The 20,557-nt window shown below is 36.5% G+C and overlaps 1 protein-coding gene across 3 annotated transcripts; it reads right to left on the bottom strand.

Moving 5' to 3' along the window:
* Positions 1-3,246: 3,246 nt before the first annotated feature.
* On the bottom strand, positions 3,247-19,396 carry LOC143857518 (zinc finger (C3HC4-type RING finger) family protein). Of its 3 annotated transcripts, none has more exons than XM_077367967.1 (19): positions 19,175-19,386; positions 18,575-18,679; positions 15,244-15,326; positions 14,969-15,053; positions 14,793-14,876; positions 12,245-12,306; positions 11,896-12,086; positions 11,711-11,771; positions 11,385-11,562; positions 8,975-9,013; positions 8,822-8,883; positions 8,642-8,678; positions 6,914-6,963; positions 6,710-6,779; positions 4,620-4,695; positions 4,325-4,404; positions 4,167-4,235; positions 4,001-4,071; positions 3,247-3,416 (listed from the first exon to the last, which is right to left on the bottom strand). In XM_077367967.1, exons 1-18 carry the CDS (start codon positions 19,238-19,240, stop codon positions 4,012-4,014), a joined length of 1,458 nt encoding a protein of 485 aa, XP_077224082.1. In that variant the 5' UTR covers positions 19,241-19,386; the 3' UTR covers positions 3,247-3,416; positions 4,001-4,011. The 3 variants fall into 3 exon arrangements, 2 of the variants coding, with proteins under 2 accessions (XP_077224082.1, XP_077224075.1); XM_077367960.1 differs by having other exon boundaries at positions 3,247-3,434; XR_013238689.1 differs by lacking the exons at positions 3,247-3,416; positions 4,001-4,071 and having other exon boundaries at positions 4,174-4,235; positions 6,873-6,963; positions 19,175-19,396.
* Between the last annotated feature and the right edge of the window lie 1,161 nt (positions 19,397-20,557).

The following is a 20,557-nucleotide window of genomic DNA, read 5'->3' on the forward strand; positions in this document are numbered from 1 at the left end:
TATTTAGCTTTCTTTTGCCCTTTAAATTAGCTTTCTTTTGCACTTTAGATTAAAAAGCCCCTGCATTTTTACTCCTAAAACTTGAAGAATCCAGAAAACTCTATTTTTTCGTTTGGACTTTGGCCCACAAAATCCACGGTGGTTAGAGGTCCACCTTTATTTTCCATTTTATATTATGTTTTTGGGCAGATAATTGATAGGCAAGAAAAAAGAAAGGAAATAATTGCTTTTTCACTACTAACTTTTAGGGGATGTTAATGTTAGGGTTGCAACTCAGGTCGGGCGGGTCAGGTTTTCCAAAACCCTATCCTACGCGAGAAACTATCTCGGGTCAGGTTAGGTCGGCTTGGATTGAATATATTATCTTATTTTGCCCCCCTTATGTATAAATCCTAGCTCCGTCACTGGACACACCCAAAGACACGAGGTGTGAGTGGAAAAGGATCCTGCTGAAGGTATAAGACCTGAAATGGAGAAGTACCATGAAGATTAGATGACGGAAGGCGATTCGCAAGGAAGCAGGAAGTCAAAATCGCCTCACCCCAAAAGGACTTAGGGACTATCTTTGACTAAGTCATTGCCTCTTTTTAATTTTGTATCCACCTACGATTTATGGTATGCGTGGTTAGCTGTGTGCTCAAGTGTTGAGAGGAGTAATAATATTGTTCAAGCTTGGGTTCCTTCGGAGTATGGTTCGTGGAAGTTTAATTTTGATGGATCAAGCTTAGGTAATCCTGGTCCGGCGGGTATTGGAGCGAGAAGGGGACCCCGCTCTAGAGGCAGGTTTGGCGTCACAACTTTGTTTACCATTTTTGCATTTACATTTAATAATATTGTTCAAGCTTGGGTTCCTCCGGAGTATGGCTCGTGGACATTTAATTTTGATGGATCAAGCTTATGTAATCCCGGTCTGGCAGGTATTGGAGGGGTTTTAAGGGACGATAAAGGTGAGGTAATTTGGTCATTTGCCGGTCCTATTGGGATTCCATTAATGTTATCGGGCTCTCATAAGTTCCCAAGGAGATTCGCGAACTTTTTTAACGAGATTTATGATATTATCGGAGAGAATCATATGGCTTTCAAGCATGTTAGAAGGTCGACTAATGAAGTGATGGATTCTCTAGCTAGGAGGGGTGTTGGTTTGGAGTCGTTGGAGAAATACGATTTTCTTCCTCCTTGATGTTGTTATCCCTTGATTTGTATATTTAATTCTCCTTTGTAATCTTTGACCATCTCGGTCTTTTTTAATGAATTGTATCATTCCCAAAAAAAAACTACCTACATCAAGGCGTAACAAATGAATGTTTTGGATCACCCAAACAATGTGGGCTCTGCTGTAATTTTAGGCTGCACTTGCATGCACCCGATCCACCATATTAGTTCTCTTTATAATGCATGTAATTTGGCAGTCTTAAAGGGCACATTTTAGCTACAGTGGATTTTTTTTTTCATGATTGAGTAGTGTCTACAAGTGGAAATGAGGATGAAGATGCTAAAAATCAGGAAACAAAAATTAGGAAACTAATGTCTCCGGTGATAAGGAGTGGCAAAAAAATCAACAGAGAAAAAACACTACTGCAAATTGGAACGACGTTTTCCTGATTTTATCCACTTTTCAGGCTCATCCCAATCATGCCCTCTCAATATCTCTCCTCCAACTGTCCTACCCCTCTCTCACCACTTGGATACACCTATTTATCATGAAAAAAATACACACCAATGGATGTTAGGGTTGAGTGATTGGCTTTATTTTTTGGGAAAATTACATTTACACCCACTCTAGTTTCTGACACATCCACTTCTACCTCTATAGTTTAAAACGTGACAACTACACCCCCCTAAGTTTCAATTTGTATAAGGTAGGCCCCCTCAGTTGACGGCTACAGATTGAAGGGTTAGGATGGTCCGATGGAGCTGATTTTTTAGGCACACCATATCTATGTCATGGCCCATCAAATAAATGCTTTGGATCATCCAAACAATGCGGGCCCACTGTGTTTTTGGTGGTGTTTGGATTCGGGTACGGGCCCACATTGTTTGGATGACCCAAAGCGTTCATTTGATGGGAAGTGATATATTTACCCCTTTTTTAAACTTGAGACAGCCCCCTCTAAGATATTTATGACTACTCTTTTATACTAGATGGGACTTTGCCAATTAAAAAAAGGGGCGAATGTATCATTTCCTTCATCCATATCATTATTGGACTCCAATTTAGGTCCTATCACACTATACAATAAAGTAAAACCATAAATTCATTACTATGATTTCTTTTTCTTAGAAAATTAGCTTACTAAGGGCACTCCTCGCTGCCAGGAAATGTTTTTCCTGACAAATCGCCATCTCCAAGTGGAGATTAGGGTGAAGGCTGCTAAAAATCTGCAAACAAAATCCCAATACCGATGAGTCTGGCGTCGAGAAGTTGCTAAAAACCATGAAAGGATTGATTCAGTTTTGAGTAGAGATTTAAAAACCATGAAAGGATTGAATCGGTTTTGAGTAGAGATTTCAATTACCAGATTTTTTGCATCTTTCCATCACTCGAGACGTCGTCTCCCGGATTTTGTTTCATGATTTCTCTCCAATTTACACTTGGATATGACGATTTGTAAGGAAAAACATTTCCTGGCAGCCAGACGTGTTTGTTTCCTGATTTCTCTTCAATTTACACTTGAGATGACAATTTGTAAGGAAAAACATTTCCTGGCAGCAAGGGAGAGCGTAGTTTTTCTTTTCCCTGTTTTCAAGCCACTTCTCACCCTCTCCTCGTTCATGCCCACTAGCTTCTCTCTCCCGCCTTCCTTGCCTTTCTCCCACCACATTTAAAAAAAAAAAAAAAAATTGTTCTCCCACCACATTTTAAACCAATATTCCACGGATTAAAACCTTCTTACTCGCCAAACATTGCCTTAATTATATGCTTTATAGAAGAAAACTATCAAACCAACGTTTCATGGAAAATAAATTTTCAATAGATTTTTTTCCAAAATCAGAAATTTCTGTAAATCTTGTGGATCCTAGAATTTTATTTTCCATAGAATATTTCTTTCATGGAAAATATTATTTTCCATAGTTTTTTCATAGATCCAAGCACACAACAATTGGTTCTGAATTTCAAAAAAAAAAAAAAAAAAAAAAAAAAAAAAACCAGTGGCTGACCCAACCATGTACCCTTCTGTTCTTTATGTGGTGCGACTCTGTCTACTAGTTTCTGGTACGTAAATTAGTCTGAAAAGTAAAATCTAATTAGTAGAACACCCAAACAATACTTAAGGAGTAAGGGACTACAAAAAGTGTTTTTTTACATATCATTAAAAAAAATACCAAATGACTACAGAAGCAAGACTGCAAATATACACTTTCCGCTATTCCATTCTCTGATACATTTTGGTCTGGTTCTGGTCTTCAATGCTTCCCTGAGGTAACAGAAAATCCTGGTCATCCACCAGAGATATTAGTACTAGGGGTGCAACTTGGGTGCGGCTTAACCCGAAGTGTTCAACCGGATCTGGGCTTGGGTTTGGTTGGCATTTCCTTGTGCTGGGTTTGGGTTATGGTAGGGAAAAGCCAACCTGATCTAATTGCGGATTGGGTTAGGATTGAGGCCTTGGGAAACCCGACCCGACCTCTGTCACTTTAATTATATTGTGATTTTATCATGATTTTCGAAAGCTTAGGGTTATGCTTATTTTTTTTGTATTATTTCCTGTTTTTGTCCACAATCACAAAAATGGATGCAAGAAAGCACAATTCAGTTACCTTAAGAGCCAAATTAGAAAAGTTGTGTTTGACATTAATAGAGACTGGGCCCAACCCAAGTTACAATTGAAAAAAAAAACATTATAAAAGTTGTGTTTGACATTAATAGACTGGGTATAAACCAAGTTACAATTGAAAACAACATCCACATTCTTTATTATGTGGATCAAAAGAATAAGGATTTCTTACAAAGAAATTAAGCTTCACGAATATTAACGATTATGAAGTGTCGAAATTATACCAGCATCTTTGTTATTGGACTCGACAGCCTCGCTCTTCGGCTCTCAGAAGAATAAGCCCACGGGATATCCTCTGTAATTAGAAATGCAAATGACAGAAGGCAAATGTGTAAAAAATGAGAGTAAAAATTGAGAGAATAGAACAAATTATCGGTGGAGAAGACAGACCTCCCTTGTATCTGATAACCGCAGGAGTTCCAATCGCTCGGATGGCCTCAAGTTTAATAGATTGACAAGCTGGAATCAGATATGCAACCAAGTAAAATGATTAAATTAACAAGTCCACAGAAAAATAAATGTAGCGGAAGGATCGAACGAATGAATACCCAGAAACTAAAGCGCTCAGTATCTTGCGGTCGGGGCATTCCTTCAGTTTGAAGTTGTTCCAAACGCCTTGGCCTCCTACCTGCAAATCAGGCTTTCTATCATGAACTCTAGTGAGCTGTAGAAATTACTTTCAGATAATCATGGAGCAACCAATGAAGATAGAAGCAACATATATAAAATTAGCATACAGATATGTAATGGGAAGAGCAATTCCACATAAATATCTTGCTAATGCACATCTAAAACTGAACAGAACATAAACACTGTTTCTGTTTTCTTGATTATGTGTTTTACCTGGTCTTGTTGCTTCTCTCAGCTGCCTTATCCACGTGCGAGTCAGTTCGGCTGCTCCACTAGCCATTTGGTGCAACTGTTATTATTAAAAGAAACAGTAAAAAAGAAAAAGCTATCAAAATGAAGGATGGAATGGAATCTTCATTAAAAAGAGAAAAATAAATTTTAAAAAAAGGTCCAATTGAGTAGATCAACCCAAGAAAAAAGAAAAAAGAAAAAAAAAACAGCAACAGCAGGCTAGCAGCAACCAGAATCTACTAAGGTCTACGAACAATAGTTGTATAGTCTGTTAAAATGATTTCAACCAAAGACGCTCTCATTTGCAAGCCTATCAGCATTGGCTTCCCTCTTGACACAACGTGAATGCGATGTTCTTTGAGTCTATCCAACACCTCTTCAAACATGTCCACAAGTTTCTAAGACCGCTCCTTCTCAAACCCATCGGGATCACATTTGGAGAGTCTCCAATGTACAAATCTTTAACTGAAAAATGGCATGAGAAAACTTACTCCAACGCTTCTACTATTGTACAGTTAAATCTCCAACATTTGCATGCCGCTTCTCAACTTCCTTCCAATCTCTGAAACTTGCAAATCGATAAACAAGTCATTGCATCCCATTCCTCAATATACCAATAACCCTCTTTAGATTTTCATTAACTGTATTTTTCTTTCAAAAAATTCCTTATTCCTCTCTGTCCAAATTGTCCAAAGGGCTGCTGGAAGGCAAATACTCAATAGAAATCCCTTGCCGAACGAGACCCAACCTTCCAAGCTGTAATAAACATGTAAATTGACTCTGGCTTCACCCACTGACATAAAAATGAGAAAATGTAGATCCAGATTCCTGCTGTTCCTAGTGGACAGCGGATGAGAACATGATTAAGAGATTCTTCTGAGATTGAGCACATGCTACACATATTTTGAATCCTTTGGTTCCTATTATTGGAGATTTTACTTAGAACCTCAAGAAAACCAGCTCCTATTTACCATTATTGGAAATTTCTCCTAAGGAATCCAATCTGTCATTTCACCATTTTTTCTAAATTGTGACCAGCCAAGACATTTGTCTGCAGCTAGTCTAAATAATGAAGGAAACATCGTCTTTAGGGGCTGATTGCCGCGCCACGAACCTTCCAATCTTATCAACTCCCTTCTCCCTTCATCTTTTCCTTCCTTCTCATGCTTCTCTAGTTTGTTTCCCACGACTTGGGTGGCCTCCTCCAAGTAGTTTCTTCTTTCCTTTTACATTGACAAAGATAAAAAATGAGAAAGATCTTAGCTCCGAGCCTCATCAAGCAGGGCTTATAAGTGCCTCAAATAAGCACGTTTACTCTCATAGCTTTTTCATAATTACCATTAGGCTATGATTTGGCCGACACTTCGAATTTATTGCCGTGTCCTGCCGTGTCCGACACGACACACATGTCCACACGTGTCGACACTCCTTTGGGCACTTTTACTTCTATTGGTGGTAGTGTTAGACTTAATGTGGGTGTGTGGACATGTTTCTGTACCGTGTCAAGTGTGACATTCTATTTTTTTATTGAGTATTGTGTTTACCTCATTTAGACAACTCGTACGCATGCCGAAACTGGACACACGAATCCATATCCACAAATCATGATTACATATACTTTCTATTTTAGCCGTGTCTCCATTTCTAAAGTTTGGGGGTTTGCCGTGTCTGACACTCCTTGTCCGTGTCGACACGCGACACTCGTGTCCGTGTCCACAAATCATAGCCATTAGGTAGTTTAGAACTAGGAAGAACAATTCATCCTAGGTAAGTCCATCTTCAACATAGCGCCACTTGCATGTAGGCAGGTGACAGAAGTATCTAAAATTGGAACATATGGCACGTGGTAAGACTAAAATATTTCGTTGAAAATTTATATAGGCCTCCGGATGTCGCACTTACACTTGGGAGGCATATTCAGTCCATAACATATTAACATGAAGCATACTATCCTTATTTTTTTTTCATCCCTATCCATGACCAAAGCACCTAGTTTGCTTCACGGCTTGCCAATATCTTTTGGAAATTTTAAAAAAAAAATTAACAGAAGCAAAAGATGGAAGAAGGCTTACATCTTCTCTCTCCCTCGTCCCTTCCGCTGGACAGTTATCCTGAATCCATTCAACTTTTGCAACGCGATAACTATACAAACAAACAAACGACATCAAAGTCCATCAACAAAACAATTCATCAAAGTAGAAAAATGGAGTGCATATGATTAGCCAAAAAAATTACCATTAAAAAAATGAGACTGAACAACTAAACAAAAAACTAACCCATCTTGATCCCAATATCTAAGTATACGAAACCGTCGGCGACCTTCAACCTACAAGAGAATACTAGAAATGACTTTCAACATATAAGATATTAGCATCTCTAAATTTCATATTGAGTAATAAAAAGAACTTTCATGATTCTTCTAATAAAAATTACAAACACAATTATATATACATATAGGAAGTTTTACTTCCGTCTAAAAAACTAAGCAATTCCACCCATATTGTTTGTGGTTGGGTAAATGTAGAAGCCACTTCTGTAGACTATTATATACCCTTTTGTTCACAGATTGCTAAACATGAAATGGAGAAGAAGAGAGGATAAAGATAAGATGACAAGAAAGAGAGGAAGGAGGAGTAGAGGGTAAGTAGTGCACTTGAGATTGATACGGGTGTTTCAATATGCGGAAGCAGGTCAAAACTCAACCAAAGCAAATCCTAGTTGACTCGGCATGACGCTGTCAAGTACTCGGGAGAGTCAAAGGAGTTTTGATTGACTTTCTAAGGCAAAATGCAGACTCAGACAAGAGCTCGGCCAAGGTAAAAGAAGTCGACTCGGGGGAGTTCATGAGGACGCGGGTGAGTTTTGAAACTAATGGTAGGAATATTTGCTGCCACATCAGCCAACAAGCAGGGGACAAGGCATTACGCACATTTCCAAAATTTACTTTCCTGGTAAACCAAATACTCAGTTAACCCATTTTACACAAAAAAAAATCCAAATTTACTTTTACATTCCCACTTTTTCCCTCTTTTGTGACATCCAAACATACCCTAAAGCTCTTGCTCGTAGTCCGTTCTCATCTTTGTGTTCGAAGTTGAGCATGGGTGATACATCTTTGTGTTGTAGTGGGTTGTCATTTTGTCAAAGATGGAACTATGAGCAAGAAGATAGGCACCCGGCACCCCATATGTGAAGTCCAAAAATCAGTTGGGTGGCATTTTTCACTAAAGCTCTTGGTCCTAATCTGTTCTCATCTTTATGTGCAAAGCGAAGCATGGGTGATACATACGCTCCAGCCTGGGGGGGGGGGTGTTGAAGTGCATGAGTATAGTGGACCGTATTGTAGGGCTCACTTCTCTCTTACATTTATTATGTACCGACGGGTCCTATCTTTATGTTATCACTTATGAGTGCAATTGTAATATTGAGGAAAAAATACATATACGATATATTTTTGGACTTTCATAGGGCACTCTAAACCTCATAGATTCTCCATTCTTGCATTCTCTTCTTTCTCCTCCTACTTATCTACATTACCATATCTTAACACATCTAAATATGTGTATGTGTGTGTGTGTGTGTCTGTGTGTGTGTGTGTGTGTGTATGTGTATGTGTCTCTGTGTGTGTATGTGTATGTATAAATGCATGTCTGTGTGTACATGTGTATGAAAATATGTGTGAGTGTCAGAGTTTGTGTATATATGTAGATATCCGTGTGTGTGTGTGTGTGTGTGTGTGTACATCAGTCTGTTGATTTGTATGCATGAATTTATTTTTCAAAAGATGTAAGAATTTAGGGATAATCTATATCTATAACTATATATGTAAATAAGATTAGGTGAATCTACAAAAGATTATTGACTATATAAAGAGTAGAGATGTATACCACCATGAAACAAAATTTTTAATTTTTACATAACAAAGATGAAACAATACTGCCATAAGATTAAGACAGAGAAATAATGAACGTGAGTGCCGAGAAAGATTAGCAGTTCCAATTCACCTCTAAATAAAATCGTCCATCTGGCAGAGGCTCGCACCTACATAAACAGAAAATAGAGCTCAAGTAAAAGGGCAAAATATGACAATATGAAAGACCGCAGCAACCAAAAACAATCAATAGAACAATAGAAAGGATAATAACGAACAGTTGGAGCAAATAATATAAAGGGTCAATGCTCACTCCAATATTTCCACTTCGCAAGCAAAATCAGCTATGGAACCTGTTGCAGAGTCAATGACAACCTACAAAGAAGAGGAAACTACATGAAATCAATGAAAGGATGTTTCAGCTTCTAATATACCAAAGAAGAAAAGGAAAATAGGAATATCGTACCATTCCCATCCGACGATTCCCTTCCATTATCCTTCGAACCTGTTTCAAAATGTACAAAAGAATGAGATAACAAGGTCCATACTCAATGCAAAAGAATATAGGGATTATATAAAAACTTTAGGTAGCATTGACAAAAGTTACACGTATCTTGCATAGTAAAGACTGCCTTAAACATCAAGTGTTATATCGTACTAAAATTGCAATGGGCCTTCTTATAGTCACATTCCAATTTCAAATGAATATTATTTCGATAACAAGAGGAAATGAAGATGCACTGTTGAATCTAGGGAGGTCATGTTCATGTTCACCGTAACATCTACGCACACTAGCAGAAAGCAACAACAAATTTGACCTTTATTTATAAGAGGGTTTGGATACCTATTCTTGGTTAGACCAAAGAAGAGGATAAGAGAAATAGAACTTCAAGATGAAGAATCATCTTCAAATTCAAGCAGTTCAGACTCATTGTCATTTTCGATGACCGTCTACTCAGTGAGTTACAGTGAAGGGATCTTCCCATGACTTAAGACACTAGTAGATTAATGAAATCTAGAGTAGAATGAAACTATGAGCAGAGAAAAAAAACTAAATTTCCAAGATGTCAAGTCTCCTATGACAATTGGTGATTAATTTTATAGCAAAGGTATCTAAGGGCGGAGTAGAATTAAAGTTGGATTACATTCAAATCTTGCAAGCATTTCAAACTAGGTGAAAGAACAGCTGGACGGAAAAAAGAATTTTTCTTTTTGCTTTTTAAGTCTTGGGAATGGAAACTAAAGTACCTTTTGGTTCTCCCTGAAAAATTATTTCTAAGCATCCTTGGTAGATTGAAGACATTTTTTGTAAGAATATGAAAATTAAGTTTTTAATATGTAAACAGTCTTAGTGGGTCTTAGGCACTCGTTGATGCCTCATGTTACCAATAATTGAGTGCTGTTTTAAAGCTATTCTAGTGACACTTTCCAATTGCATGTACAAATGTCACGAGACAACGTAAATCAAAATTGTGTATCCACTAATAGTTAATGAAATTAATTGCATGGACATCAAGCATCTACTTGAACCAGTGTTGCATGGATTCGCGTGTCGGGATCCGACACGGATTCGACGTGTCGGATTCGGCAAACCCCCAAAAGTAGGATTCGGATTCGGTAATTTTTAAATAAAATAAAAATTCCAAAATTTATATATATATATATATATATATATATATATATATATATATATGAGAAAACTGTTGGTGAGCTTAAGCGCACCAAACCTATGGTGCGCTTAAGCTCCCCAATCACATGGGGGCCCACTTTGTTAGGTGATCCAAAGCATTCATTTTAAAGGCCTTATGATAGATAGGGGGTGTACCAAAAATCAGCTCCATAGGATCATCCTAACCCCTTCATTTGTGGAGGACAAAAATGGGCAGATTTGTGTCTGTCCATTTTTTTCCTCCACAAATGGAGGGGTTAGGATGATCCTATGGAGCTGATTTTTGGTACACCCCCTATCCATGTAAGGGACTTTAAAATGAATGCTTTGGATCACCTAACAAAGTGGGCCCCCATGTGATTGGGGCGCTTAAGCTCACCATAAGTTTGGTGAGCTTAAGCGCACCAACAGTTTCCTCTCTCTCTCTCTCTCTCTCTCTCTCTCTCTCTCTCTCTCTCTCTATATATATATATATATATATATATATATATATATATATTCATGAAAAATTGAGCGTAGAGGGTTGAGGCGAGTCTTTTATTAAGAGAGTTAAAGGAGGAATGGGGTCGATGTTCGAGGGTCGAGGCACTAGGGTTTTTATTAAAAGAGTACGGGTTGTGCTTTCATATAAAAAAAGTTCAGAAGAAAATACGTTTGAAGGGAAAATATACAGGATTCGCATTTCAAAAGAGACAATGATGAATCGGATTTGCCCGAAAAAAACAGGATTCGTGCGGGACACGACTATGACAAGAATCCGGGTGTGTCCCACGTGAATACATGTCCGATTCAGATGCAGAGACGTGTCGACACGGATTCGGCATAGGGGGGCAAAGAATCCATGCAACATAGACTTGAACGTTTGAGAGTGTCAGATAGATTTAAAGACTTCCAACGTGCAGTTGGAGCTCATTGCATAAGCCATGAACTCTAGCACACCAAGCCTAGAATAATATTAAGATATTATCAGAGAATAACTAACCTTGCTCACTATCAGTATGAATATTTTTAGAAATAGAAACATAGGGGTGTCTTTTTAAATCCCTAAGACTGATTAGGCAAATGATAATAAGTTAATAAAGAAGTTCTAATAGGGCCATTGGTTAAAATCAAAACCATGGAGAAACTTATAATTTTCAATTTAATTGTACTAAACACAATCTTAAACAACCAAAGGACAAGAATATCAAGCAATCAATCATCTCACCATAAGTCTGTAGCGGGGCTCAAATATATTGAGTGACAACTTCTGGCATGGAAGGACAACATCCATGACAAAAAGAGGAATCGAATCAACACTTAAATTTGTCAAACTGTCATGCTCAGACTTTCTCTCGGCATATTCCACAGGGAAGTTCTTTTGTATTACGTTCTTCAGTGTCACACTAAAGAAAGTCAAGCAAGATATTGAAATGAGAAGTTTATCAATACATAAAAATTAATGTGACATACAAGAAAGTGCATACAATACTTTGATGATAAAACTGCACAGGGCTACATATAGAAAAAGAAATGGTAAAAAAGAATATTTACCTAATAGAACACGTTTTAGGACTAATAAGTAGAACTGTTCGGCACATAGGACACTTATTACCTGTTATTCCAATAAGGATGTCAGATAAGTAAAGTTATGAAGAGAAGTCAGATAAGTTCAAAGCTATCAAATATGTATACGCATACATATACATACATATATGGAGAAGATTGTTACAACTCACCGTGGTCCATAGACTGAAATAGGCAAGACCGACAAAAAGAATGCCCACATGGGGTAGTAATAGGTTCATACAATAACTTCAAACAGAGGATACATTCGAAGTCATCAGTACGTTCGAGCTTCCTGTGCTTTATCCTTCTGAACGAACCAGCTGAAATATCCAAACCCCGAAGAGAGACCTGAAGGGGAATGCTATATAATCCCAAAAATAGTTTGCATGGAACAGGAAACCAACAATGTTAGGACAAACCTTAAAGAATCCACATAATCTAGCTGGATATATGTACAATTATAAATGTTAATAAACTCATAATAATGCATGCTAGTTTATAATGAACAAAACATATTACCTAAGAGGATTCAACTGAAGTCCAAAAAGTAGTGTTTCTCGTGCTTCCTCATATTGTTCTAGCTGCAAAGAAAAAATGAAGATGGATATTAATGGAAAAGAAGAGCATGTCAACCTTTGAAACATCTAAAATAAAATGAATTTAAAAAAATTCAAAAAAAATAAAATAAAATAAATTTAAAAATTAAATACTTGCACTTCTTAGTTTCTCCAGTTTCTCCTGATGAAAACTACCGACAGACAGATTGATAGAAGCAAATTTCATCGATCATTTCTATGACACGGGCAAATATGTAACAAACATCTAGTGGTATTTATAGTGTCCGGACAATTCTTGGAGGTTAATGAAGGCATTAGTATAGAAATAAAGCCCTCCAAGCATTAAAAGCCGCATGCAATATAATGCATAAAATGAAAAACAAACAAAGAGTATTATGAGTAAACAAACTTACTAAAAATATAAGTAGTTCTAAACATATATATATAAGTAGTTCTAGTAATAATTAATGATACTAGAGTCAACAAACTTACTAATAATGAATGGACTATTTCAAAAAAAAAAAATTTAAAACTATTTCAAAAAAGTAATAATTAATGATACTAGAAAAATGACCAAGTACGCGATAAACAAGATTATTACACCATAAAAACAGACCCATTGTTCTAAACATATAAGATGTTGGGCGATGTTCTAATAATGAGTACTATACATACAGGTTAATTATTTAATCACCAAGTAGTCTAATAATTCTTCATTAGTAAATAAGGATTGAATGTCATGTCCTTTGCTGTTTTTCTTGGTAGGTAAGCTGGCATCGAACCTGCAACTTCAAGGTTGAGATACAAAGTCTTAATCATTGAGCTACAGACCCAACCCCTCCGCTGTTTTATGTGTAATAAATGCAGTTTATATAATTGAAAACACCTTTCAGTAATATAAACGGATGCATTTTCCAGTTTCACACATTCTTGTCTTTTTTAATTCCACATTTTACATAGTATCAGCCCAGTGAGAGTTTCAAAGATCATTTCCACTATCAAAGACTAATCCCTTGAATCAATCAGAAGAAAAGTTGAGACCCATTCAAGCCTATAGGGAGGTTGATATACTAAGCCTTAACCATTGAGCTACAGACCCAACCTCTCCACTGTTTTATGTGTAATATACCCAGTTTATATACTTGTAACAACTTTTTATTGAAATGTACTTGTAAACACCTTTCTGTAATATACACAGATGCATTTTCCATTTTCACACATTCTTGTCTTTTTCGGTTCCACATTCTACATGGTATCGTCCCGGTGAGCGTTTCAAAGATCATTTCCACTATCAAAGACTTTGAATCGATCAGAAGATAAGTTGGGACCCATTCAGGCAATCAGGCCTATAGGGTCGAATTACTAATATTAGTACATATGAAGTGAATTCCTACTCTTTGTCCACACCAGTTTATGGAGATAATTACGGTGCTATCCAGATTTCTACAAATCCAGTCTTTCACAAGGGGACAAAGCATAGCAAGGTGGGGCATAATTACATACGCAAATGTTACTCGAGAGAGTTGTTGTCACTTAAGCAAATGTTACTCAAGAGAGTTGTTGTCACTTCCGTATGTTCAGTCTTTATATCAATTAGATGACATATTCACGAAGGCCATAGCACAAGCTCGATATGATTTCTTGGTTTGCAAATTGATGTTTCATGACCTAGTGCATTAATTCAAAGAGGGAGGGGGTGGTGGGAGAAATGAGCTATATATATCACTTATATACACATTTAATTGTTGTATATAAGTCTTGAAGTTGGTTCTCTTTGTATCGACATATATACAGAAGTGTATAAAAGTTCTTAAAAGGATTTTTCTTTTTTGCTCTTTGATTCATTGACGCTACATTGGGAATTTTACGTAAATGTATTTGACTTTATTTATATAAAGCATAGGAGACGAGTCGTGAGAGTGACTTGACCACCTCATTCCTCTAACTTCTAAATTAGGGTTTACCCAATTTTCTCATCTTTCTCTTCAATAAAGCATAGTTTGACAACGCCTTCATCTCCGTCTCTATAACTTTCACTCCCAACACTGACCATTAGTATCGTGAACCATCACTTCGTCTTACGTTAGGACTTAAACTCTACTAATACTCTCTGATATTTTACTTTATTCAATAGAATCACCAAAACAATAAATGAAATCATTAAAATAATTCTCCATTCAGACTTATGATTTTCATGTTTTCTTAAGAAAACATGATTCAACAACCATATAATATTTGATATATGAAATTCAAAGGATCACTCTGCTACATTCTACTTCCTCATATTATAAAACTGAAGTGTCCCAATTCCACCTTTTCTCATGGTGATCGTATTCACAATAAATGTGACATATCTCTTGCATGAAGAATGACCTAAAGGGAAAGAAGGTAAGTTTCACCCTTTCAAAAGAGAATGCAGTTTTATAGTCAAGATCTTGTGCATGTATTTGGAAAAAAATTAAAAATGTAAGAATATGGAAATAATATTAACTTTTGACATCATTGATTACCAAAATGAGAGCATTGGCCTTCAGAAAATATGGTTTTGCGGAGTCACTATGAAAGTTGATCTTCTCAGCATCCTTCAAAGCCAGCTGAAATAATGATTGGAAAAATATAATCATGTACTAGTGGTAATAGAAAGAGAGACAATTTTTAGCGTACAATAAATAGAGTCGGGACATACTTCGGCTAGTGTTGTAGGATCAAGTCCATTCAGTGGTTGATCTTCAGAAACTGACGCAGGTCGATTTCTCAACTCTTGGCTAATCCTGTTATGTAAAGATTTACATTATTGCATGGGAAAATAGTCAGCCACTACAATTTATCCATGGCAATCAAGTACTCTAGAGTGATGGATAAGCATGCATTCAGAAAAAATAAGGCACAAAGACAATAACAAACATGATCTTAAAATGGAATAGATTGAAAAATACAAACAATGATAGAAGAGACGTTTACCTGCAAAAGGCAAAACTTCGATTGCTAAGAATAATAGGATCTCCTGGTTTTATCCTTTGAGCTTTAGAATAGCAAGCAATTGCCTGCATACAGAATCAAATATTTCAGATTTAATTACTTGATGGCACACAAGAACAACTTTGAAAAGTTTAATTGTTAATTGAGAACTAACTAGGAGAAAGAAATAAGTATGCTAAGAGTAAAGGAAACTTAAAACATGTACATGTACGATAAACAAAAAATGCAAAAACATAATAAAATAATTGCAATTCAATTGCTAATTGAGAATGGGCTAATTAAGGGAAAAAATAAGTGTGGCAAGCGTAAAATCAACTTAATCTATTTACATGTAAGATGAACGAAAAACATAATAATATATAGAAAATAATTGTAAGGAATACAGTAAGAGAGCAAAAAAATCCAAGGCAAGCTTCCTTACTTACTTATCTGTATGATTATATCTCCATAAAATAGCATAATATCAGCATGTACTACACTAACATATATTAAAGCAGCGTAGAAAATAATTCCTAGAGCCTATGGATTTCTTTAATTAGGTAAGAGTTCTAAAGGAACTATCTAATTTGTTTATAAAATCTACATTCTCAAAAAGAAGAGTTTTTAGAACTATCTTATTTTATTCATATAATTTACCTTCTCAAAAAGAAGAGATTATAGTTTTCCACGGCTACCACCAACACCATAATGTTGCGAAAGAATTTGGGGCAAAGGCAACAAACAAAGTGTTATTTTTTACTTCGACTCTAATTTTTCATCTTTCATCGCATCTCAAATGGAAGAAATCATAGCAAATAAACACAGGTAGACTACCGTCAACAATCATTTTGGAGAAATGAGATGGACATTTTTCAACCAGTGCCACAGAAGAAAGCTCTGAACCCTACTTAAATGGAAGAAAATTGGTGGACCAGTGGACAACTCATCGTTGAGATTTTTCATATGTTTCTAAAATCAAGGTTTTCCTCTTTCTGTGGACTTACTCTACGTAGGAAAATCAGATTTCACAACCAAATTCAAGCTGGATTTCCAGTAAAGGAAACGAGGGTTTCCATCCATCAGAAGTAACATCTTTTTTTTTTGAATGGTATCAGAAGTAACATCTTTAGAAATTATAAAACAAAACAAAAGAAAACAAATCTATTAGAATAAAATAACTTGGAGTTGGATCCCTGTAGGTTATTTGGCAATGTATGGACCGTGGAATCAGATACTCACAGCTGCAGTAACTGATTTCCATATTACATCAAAAAATCGATTTTGGAGTGTTGTAATAAGATTCCCTTGGTGGCAATGGTCATTTGTTTGGTTTCGTCATAGAATTAATTTAGAAGTCCGAGCCAGGAAATTTGGGGCTCCCATGGTGTTTCATGGTTTTGCAAGAGATGACCAAAGGGTGGACAAAAGGATTGTGGTTGGAGAGGGTGTGTGTGTGTGTGTGTGTGTGTGTGTGTGTGTGTGTGAGAGAGAGAGAGAGAGAGAGAGAGAGAGAGAGAGAGAGAGTTGAAATCAATTGGCTTGTTGTGAAGTGCAACCAAACATGTTGCGACATATTGGAGTGCCACATGTCATGTTTCCCTAGTTATTCCTACTTCTGAAGAAGTGAATGACCCCAGTGATTACAAATATAAAAAATGACAAGACATAGGTTGAATCTACGAAAAACAGAGGTTCAATATATCAATCCCCCATATGTATCAAGGTGATTTTGCACATATGTAGTCTATTACTGTGGAATATAGTAAACAAGGAGGCCTTTTTGAGAGAGAGAGAGAGAGAGAGAGAGAGAGAGAGAGAGAGAACAAGGAGGCCTCTTTTACCCAATGCGTCAAGATGGACTATTCTTTTACATGAATTGTTTTTAGCAATGCATGAGAAGGTGCGTAACTTTGAGAGGTGAATGGTCATGGTCAACGGGTATGAGGGCAATGGAAGCCTTCATAATGCTATTTAGTGATAGGACACTTTCCACAAAGTGGTGGGTGATGGAAGACTTCTGTTAAGATTCGGAAATTCCTAGAGCAAAATTTTAAAAGAGATGATCCACTAAGGAAAGGTGATGGATCTATAAAAGGTGAAATAAAATTCATTCCAGGGGATGCTCCCACCCTAATTTGGTGGATTCAATAATAGATGGTTAATGCCAAATAGAAGAAGGAAGGGTGAATCTTACTTGCTACTTCTACTCATTTTTTTCTTACTGACAATTGAGGATACTTGGACACTTCCCAACACAACATGAGATTATATAACATGCCTGGGTGAAGTGTTTCCTTACAGTAATAAGTGTAAGAATAAAAAAGTGAGATAGTTAAGTAACTACTATGAGGATGGTTAGCATATCGTGTAGGACAAAATATGCCGGTCCAAGAGTATATGGGTATCATAGTAAAAATATATATAGGGATACTGATGTAGTTGCAAATGTAGATATAATATGGGCATAGATTAAATTGCGTATCTATCTACATGCATTAAATATGTGTGTATGTATGTGTATGTGTGTGTGTGTGTGTGTGTGGGTGCGGGTCTGTGTGTTTGTCTGTGTGACTCTCTCTCTCTCTCTCTCTCTCTCTCTCTCTCTCTCTCTCTCTCTCTCTCTCTGTGTGTGTGTGTGTGTGAAAAAGTGGATGGATGATTGGGTACCTCAAATCACTTGATTGGAGGGATACTCTCATCTCTTTCATATGAGAGTCGTCATAGGCATATTGGGCTTGTCAAGGAAAAGTGTTCGAGTTAACATGTTGTCCATGATTATTTTTCCACATTAATTTCTTTTATGCATGAAATTTTTATTTTATTTGAGACTGAATAAATAGTGAATTCAGCCCTAGCTTCTTATGCTCATAAACACCCCTTTCTCAATTGATTGCTAGTTGTCTATGCTTTCCCTAGTATATATTTATCAATCCTATTACAAGTAAAACTATTCAACAAAATTTTTATGAATGGCGATGATTTGAAAAGTGCAAAAAATGTTGACTCGAATATACAATTCATAAATATTGATACCCAAAAAAAATCGATTACAGGATTCACACGAAAGCCCTCTCATATCCGAAATTTCATGCAAATAAAACCTCCACGTGCTTGGTATTAAATGAAAGAAAAAATTGCAATGGAATCAACAATGAGTGAGCTAATTGTAACTTTAAATAACAGAATTCTAATAATCAATAGCATCAAACAAAAGACATTGATCTTTGGCAACACTCTTTCTATTACATGAACAAGGTTCACATCACAAAAATTCAATTCCTAAAAACTAAATAATGAAAACACATAAAACAATGGCCCAATCATCCTCACTTACCTCTTCAATCCTACTCTCTCTGAAAGCTTGATTTCCGCTCTGCATTAAATCATACACCTGTCCAAATTGCTCCAACGGAATCCCTCTCGCCACTTCATCCATCTCCTACATTCCATTCCAGAATCTCAAAATTTCCACATAAAGTAACCATTTAGATAAATAGATTTTATAATCCAGAATTCGTACCAACTAAAACCTGAATTTTATAATCTAGGATTATAACACCCAACTTTTAGCTTATAAAATCAAGATTTTAGCTTGGATTTTACAGTCCTCAATTTAAGAATAAGAGAAAGAGAGAATTCAAAAGCCTCGTCCATCTCCTACATTCCAAAAGAATTTTCCATTTCATTGAGAATCTGTAAAATTTCCACATACTACATGAATTTTATAATCCAGGATCGTAAAATCCTGGATTTGATAAGCTAAAATCTGAATTTTATAATCTAGGATTGTAACATCCAACTTTTACCTTATAAAATCTAGGATTGTAACATCCAACTGTTACCTTATAAAATCTAGGGTTTTAGCTTATAAAATCTAGGGTTTTACAATCCTCAATTATAAAATTCAAGAAAGATAAGAAGAATCTATACAGACCCAAGGGAACTCTTCAACATCATAGAATCCATTAGAGTTCTCTGAGGAGACTGAAGTTTCTGCCATTGGATTATGAGTTCAAGAGAGATAGAGAGTAAAAGAGAGAATAGATGAAACCCTAATTTTAGGGGGATTTTTCTGTGAGACGGCATTTCTGCCGCTTCGTGTACGTCCCTCCCTCCCTCATTTTCCGCGGCCGAGATTCTGAAACGTGTTTATGATAGCGACTCGGAGGTTTTACCGTGAGACGAATCTGACCGGCCCTCCTGTTGCTTTCTGACAGACAACTTACGGCCTTGAAGTTTGACTATAGTCGCAGTGATATTCGAAAATTCGATTATCGTCCGCATCCGAATCCGTTTAAAGCGAACATTATCCGGATCCGTTTCAAGCGGATATTATCCGAATCCGTTTATAAGATATCCGGCTCTTAACGGATGCGAATCTGGTAAATGGTATATCCGATCCGTTTAACATCCGAATCTGAGAAGTATCATTTTTATTTTTTATTAATAATAACATTAATATTTGTTTTTAGTAATGACACACTTGTTTTTAAAAGAAAAGTGAAATTTTCTTTTAGAAAAAAACAAAAGCAAAAAGTGTTTTGAGTAGGAAATGAAGTAATCTCTCATTTTAAGGGCATTCTTGGAGTTTGACATGGCTTCTTTATGAAGCAACAAATGTGGGATGTAGGATGAAAGAGACAAATGAATGATGGTGATTGAAAGAAGATGTCATAGTTTCTAAAGAATTCTAGAGCAAAAAGGCCATAGTCATTGATGGTAAATGGACAGTTCAGATCAATTTTCCAACTTAGGGTTATATAAAAACCCAAAATACAATTAAAAGATTGAACTTCTAAGGTTTGCAAGGAGAAGCAAGAGAGGGGAAATGATGAGGCTAAGACACTATCTTTGGCATTCCTTGGTGCCTCCAACCCCACCAAAATCCACCGCCGCGCCTCTCCACCTTCTCACAGCCACCTCCATCACCGTCAGTCACCTCCATTTCTAACCCAATCCTCATCTCCATCATCATTTCTCTTCATCTTCCACAATCAGCACTCCCACTTCCCCTGCTCAAAATAGCCCAAACCTATTCCATCATATACATAAAAAAAAAAAAAAAAAAAAAAAACACAAAGACCACTACCAACACCATCATCCATCCACACCGTCTCTCTCTGCCTTTGTTTTAAAAGGAAGAAGAGGATCTCATATATTTTAGGGTTTGAGAGTTAATTTTGTGAAGAGAATGTAGAGGTCTGGTTTTAGGGTTTGGAAAATTTATTCGAGGAGTAAGAAAGAGAAGAAAGATAAAGTGCTGCAATAAAATGTTCGAATTTACCGGATAAACGGATACGGATAATATCCAAATTCG

This window comes from Tasmannia lanceolata, unplaced genomic scaffold (genome assembly GCF_043159265.1).
Source record: "Tasmannia lanceolata isolate RefF3 unplaced genomic scaffold, GAP_Taslan_0.1 ptg000003l, whole genome shotgun sequence".
Lineage (NCBI taxonomy): Eukaryota > Viridiplantae > Streptophyta > Magnoliopsida > Canellales > Winteraceae > Tasmannia > Tasmannia lanceolata.